The sequence below is a fragment of the Galeopterus variegatus genome, unplaced genomic scaffold (assembly GCF_000696425.1).
Source record: "Galeopterus variegatus unplaced genomic scaffold, G_variegatus-3.0.2 Scaffold5748, whole genome shotgun sequence".
Taxonomy (NCBI): domain Eukaryota; kingdom Metazoa; phylum Chordata; class Mammalia; order Dermoptera; family Cynocephalidae; genus Galeopterus; species Galeopterus variegatus.
Genome location: NW_007731859.1, coordinates 8,385 through 14,056, shown reverse-complemented (window position 1 = coordinate 14,056; position 5,672 = coordinate 8,385). Strand labels below are relative to the sequence as shown.

Sequence of the window (5,672 nt, the reverse complement as noted above, 5' to 3'; positions counted from 1 at the left end):
TCTGGGGAAAGGTGGCAGTGAGTCATCTCTGCTCCCTCCAGAGGCTCCAGGAAGAAGAGCGTCAGCGAGACATGGACTGTGACCAGCGGAGGGTTCAGAGTGCTCACAGGCCACCTTGCTGTTTGAGTGGCAGCAGCAGTGCTGGCAGCGTGACCTGAGCAGGGCTCTGGACAGCAGCAACCTCAGCCTGGACAAAGAGCAGCAGCTGCAGCGAGTGCCGGGGCGCAGGGCGGGCAGGGGGCCAGGCGGGGGGGGGATCAGACAGTGGAGGTCAAGGATGGGGAAGGGGCAGAGGGGGAAACACCCCGGCCTGGATGGTTCTCATCTGGGACTGGGGAACTCAAGGTGGGCAGACCCTGGGCCACAGGTCACTGCTCTGCACGTGGGGTGCACTGACGGAGGAACCAGAGGGTACCTGGAGCCCCCGGAAAGGGCACCTAGTCAGCCTGGGGAGTCGAGAAAGCTTCCTGGAGAAGGCATCGTGGCTGAGACCCGGGAGGAGGATGGTGCCGGTGGCCACTGCAGGGAGGGCTCTCCAGGCAGAGAGAGGGCTCCCAGGCTGCCTAGAGCAAGCCTGGAGTGTCTTCCTTACAGGCTGGAGTAGTTCAGACTTCAGTTGCTTATAATTAGGCAAACTTGTAACTGAAAACACAGTATTTATTTACTTATTCATGTATCTATTTATCAAACTCTGGTGGTCTGTTGGCGGCCTAGCAGTGACATTAAGAGATGATCTGGCAGATCAATGGGGTAAGCAAAGCATCTTCTGATCACAGCATGGAGATTTCATTTTAAGATACCCCCAAGTGTCGCTGGTGCCAGTCCATTGCCTAGCTACAGTATAAGATGACCCTCGCTTCTGAAGAGCAGTTGAGGTGGATTATTTTTTTGAGCTCATTAGGGTTGAAATGAATTGTGTATTTTGGGGATTACACACTGAAAAAAAGGGGTGGGCTTTTTAAAAAAGTGCAGAAAGTCGGGCCGGCCCGGTGGCGCACTGCTACAGTGCGCCGCTTGGGAGCGCAGCGGCGCTCCCGCCGAGGGTTCAGATCCCACATACAGACCGGTTCCCGCTCACTGGCTGAGCGAGGGGCGGGCGCAGCACCAAGGGTTGCGATCCCATTGCCGGTCCCGGTCCGGTACGGGCGCAACACTGAGGGTTGCGATCCGTTGCCGGACACAAAAAGAGACAAAAAGGAAAAAAAAAAAAAGTGCAGAAAGTAGAATATTAAGGAAGTATACACATCTGCTGATCTTTTTTTCTCCCTTTGTTTTATTATCAGGAAAAAATATATGAATGAGGTGTATGCAAATCAACCCACAGAAGAGTATTTCACCCAAATTAATACAAGAAGCCAGTAATAAAAAAAAAAAAAATCCTTGTTTCCCTCATTAATGTAAGAAGTGAGCCGACCTTAAAAATTTTTTTTATTAAAAAATATGCTCCTTGATCCAGAGGCTCCCTTCACTTTATTTGTCCACCGTGAACAAAACATTTACTAAACCTCTCCCTTCTATTTCTGTGAGGAGCCTTAGTTTCTGTGCAGCTCAGCTCCCTGAAGGTCTCAAATGCAGCTCTGGGAGCTACAGACACAGGAGGGCCAGACGTGGCCCTGCTAAAGACTGTTCTAGATAAAGAGGGCGTGTGAGGTGGGCTGTGCATTTCTTAGACTCCAAGTCCAGCTGCTGTAACAGCTGACACTTGCAGGTGCTCACCGTGCAAGGCATTGTTCCAGATGCATCACTTAGAATGAACTAATTTGATTCTTGCAACAGCAAAGGTGGGTATTTTTAACACTCACATTTCCTAGTTGAAGAGCCTGAGTTACAGCCACGTTAAGTGACGTGTCCAGGATCACACTGCTAAGAAGTGGCGGAGTATGGGGTTGAACCCAAGGAGTCTGGCTCTCCCACTTCACCCTCCTGATTCCAGTGACAGAGAGTCAAGACAACAGTGGCTTGGACAAAGCAGAAGTTTTTACTGCTTGCTCTTGTAGCTATCCCAGCTGATATGGAAGCTCCGCTGAGCAGTGTGGCGGGGCCCAGGCTCCTTCCAGCTTGTGCTCTGCCCTCCCACATCCCACACGCAGTTCCCTTCCTGTGGTCCAGATGCGGCTCCAGCTCCCAACATCATGTCACACTGGCCAGCAGGGAGGGGAAAGGGGAAAAAGAAGGGGCGGATACATGCTACTTCCCTTCAAGGACGTGGCATGGAAATGGTACATATCACCTCTGTTCACATCCTGTGGGCCAGGAATTAGTTATGTGACCACACCTAGTTGGGTGGAGGCTGGGAAACATGGCTGGCTGACCATGCAACCAGCCATCATTCTATAATTATATAAAAAATGGAGTACATATTGGGGCACAACTAGCAGTCTGCCACAGCCTTGAAGGGTGACTAGGAATTTGCTGGATGGGAGGTGAGGGCATTCTACACTGAGGGGGTACTATGTCTAGCAGTAATGGGGTCTCCAGATCCAAGACCCAGGAATGACTGGATCCCCCTCTGTCCCCTCTTCTTTCTCCACATGGATTTCTTGACGGGCCATCTGCACAGGACCAGCGACAGATAGCAGCGCTTGGTACCACTTTGTCATTAGCTGAGATAAAGCTACATACTCCAGTGCAAGCTCTAGCTCACTTCCCCCCTCCATCTAAACAGCCCTAGTTCTTCCCATGCTTAGAAACCTTCCTCCTCTTCCACCCTGTTTCTGTCTGCTTTTGCGTCTCCCCTACCTCCAATTACTCTGCAAGTACATCTTAGAATGAGGCACTGAGCCAGGGAAGCCAAACCCAGCTACCACTAGGCAAGCTGGTGCCACTGCCCCGGGGCCCTGCCAGGGTCGTGAGGTAGGGACCCAGGGGAAGCTGGACCGAGCTTCAATCAGGTAAAGAGCACAACAAATACACCATTTCCACATGGGTAGCCCCGTAGACACTGCAATTACCATGGCTGCCACAAAGTGGCTAGTCTCTATAGCAGCAGTCACAGCCACTGTGCAGATGTCATGCCAGACTCTCAACTGCATTGACAAAAGAGAGGCACCAGCGGAGACAAAAAAAAAAAAAAAAAAAGAAAGAAAAAGAAAAGATGCTCTCTACACAGAGCACACTCTGGAGGAATAGAAGAAGCATCTGATTTATGATAGTACAGGATGACTTGATCCCACCTTTCTCAGTCCTGACAGATCATCTAGGTATAAAACCAACAGAGGAACAGTTAATCTGTCAGATGGAGAGAACGATTCTATGGTTTTGAGAGGGAAGAAGGGGATGGGGTAGGGGGAGGGGCAGGGGGCTGGTGAGAAGGGAATAGGAGAGGAGGTGGGGGAGTGTGGAGATTGGATAAGGGGCATAAAAATAAGTGTGCTTTGTAACAATATGCTAATAAAAATTTATAAAAACAAAGCAATCCTGAGTGATAATAATAATAATGATAATAATAATAATAATAATAATAATAATAATAATAATAATAATAATAATAATAATAATAATAATAATAATAATAATAATAATAATAATAATAATAATAATAATAATAATAATAATAATAATAATAATAATAATAATAATAATAATAATAATAATAATAATAATAATAATAATAATAATAATAATAATAATAATAATAATAATAATAATAATAATAATAATAATAATAATAATAATAATAATAATAATAATAATAATAATAATAATAATAATAATAATAATAATAATAATAATAATAATAATAATAATAATAATAATAATAATAATAATAATAATAATAATAAAATAATAATAATGATAAAAAGCTGGAGGCATTAACAGTAGCTGACTTTATACTACAAAGCTATAGTAATGAAAACAGCATGGTACTGGCATAACAAAGACACTCACTCAAACCAAAGGAAGAGAACAGAGAATCCAGAAATCAACCCACATACTTACTTGACAAAGGCCCCAAGAATATACACTGGGGAAAAGACTATCTCTTCAATGAATGTTGGTGGGAATACCAGACATCCATATGTACAAGAATGAAACCAGACCCACATCTCTCGCCATATACCAAAATCAACTCAAAATGGATGAAAGATGTAAATGTAAGACCTGAAACTATAAAACTCCTAAAAGAAAGCACAGGGGAAACACTTCAGGAGGTAGGACAGGACAAATACTTCATGAAAAAGACCCCAAAAGCACAGGCAACAAAAGAAAAAATAAACAAACGGGTATATATCAAACTAAAAATCTTCTGCACAGCAAAAGAAACAATGGACAGAGCAAAAAGAAAACGTGCAGAATGGGAGAAAATATTTGTAAACTATGCATCTCACCACGGATTTATATCAGAATATATAAAGAACTCAAACAACTTACCAGTAAGAAAACAAGTATCCTGATTAAAATTTGGGCAAATGAGCTGAACAAGTATTTCTGAAAGGAAGATATACAAATGGCCAATAGACACATGAAAAATGCTCAACATCATTAAGAATCAGGGACAAGTAAATCGAAACCACATTGAAATGTCATCTCACTGCAGTTAGACTGGCCATTATCGAAAAAGCAGAGAAAACCAAATGCCGGCGAGGATGCAGAGAAAGGGGAACCCTCCCACACTGTCGGAGGGAAATGTAAATTAGTGCAGCCATTACAGAAAATTCTACAGAGTTTCCTTAGACAACTCCAGATAGAACTGCCATACGGTTCAGCAATCCCACTCCTGGGCATGTACCCAAAGGAATGGAAATCATCATGTCAAAGGGTTACCTGCACTGCCATGTTTTTTTGGAACTCTATTTACAATAGCTAAGAGTTGGAACCAAATTAAATGCACATCACTGGATGAATGGATAAGGAAATTGGGGTATATATAGACAATGGAATCCTAGCCTGCCAGTAAAAAGAATCAAATTCTGCCATCCACAGCAACATGTATGCATTTGGAGAAAATCATGTTAAGCGAAATAAGTTAGGCACAGAAAGAGAAATAATCACGTCCTCACTCATAAGTGGGAGCTACAAAAATAAACAAGTAAAATAAGAAAGAAACATACAACGATTACAATAATTTACGGAATTTTCAAATGGAAAGAACAGAACTGAGGTTACTAGAAGAGGGAAACGGGGAGTGAGAATGGTGGTTAGTGAGAAATTGGTAAGGGCTATAAAAATTATTGTGTAGTGTTGAATATAATAATTACCCTGATTTGAGCATCTTGTATTGCACACAGCTATCGATTTTCAGTGCTGTACTCCACAGATATATAGTCATTTATGTTTCAAAAAATAAAACAATCTTTTAAAAATTATAGTCTGTTCTAACGCAATACAAAGAAGAAAATACAAAAATAAACCTCATCCTCTCAACAGTGACTTGCTGTCCACAAACATTTCCTCTTTTCCTCTGGAGCTATATTACCTGGTAGGAGACTAGATTTTTTTTTTTTTTTTTTTAGAAGAGAGGGCGACATGACTGGCCAGTAGAAGATTGAATCCTTGATCTCGGTGTTATCAGCAGCACGCTCTGCCCAACTGAGCTTACTGGCCAGCTGTGGAGACTAGATTTTTTCTTGGAGTTCATCCCGCCTTGCCAGACAGCCTTTGCCTTTAGTTAAAATGTCTTTATTCGTAATTGCCAAGAACTGAAAACAACCAAGAGGTTCTCAGTAGGTGAA

The 5,672-nt window shown here is 43.0% G+C and overlaps 1 protein-coding gene across 1 annotated transcript in view; it reads left to right on the top strand.

Annotated features, from left to right (window-relative positions):
• The window catches only part of LOC103605336 (RIB43A-like with coiled-coils protein 2), a 14,818-nt gene extending 13,367 nt beyond the window's left edge, over positions 1–1,451 (top strand). The window contains 3 exon segments of the mRNA XM_008589906.1: positions 42–107; positions 110–210; positions 1,284–1,451. Coding sequence (XP_008588128.1) covers positions 42–107; positions 110–210; positions 1,284–1,362 — 246 coding nt within the window. The 3' untranslated portion in view covers positions 1,363–1,451.
• The last annotated feature ends 4,221 nt before the right edge of the window (positions 1,452–5,672 follow it).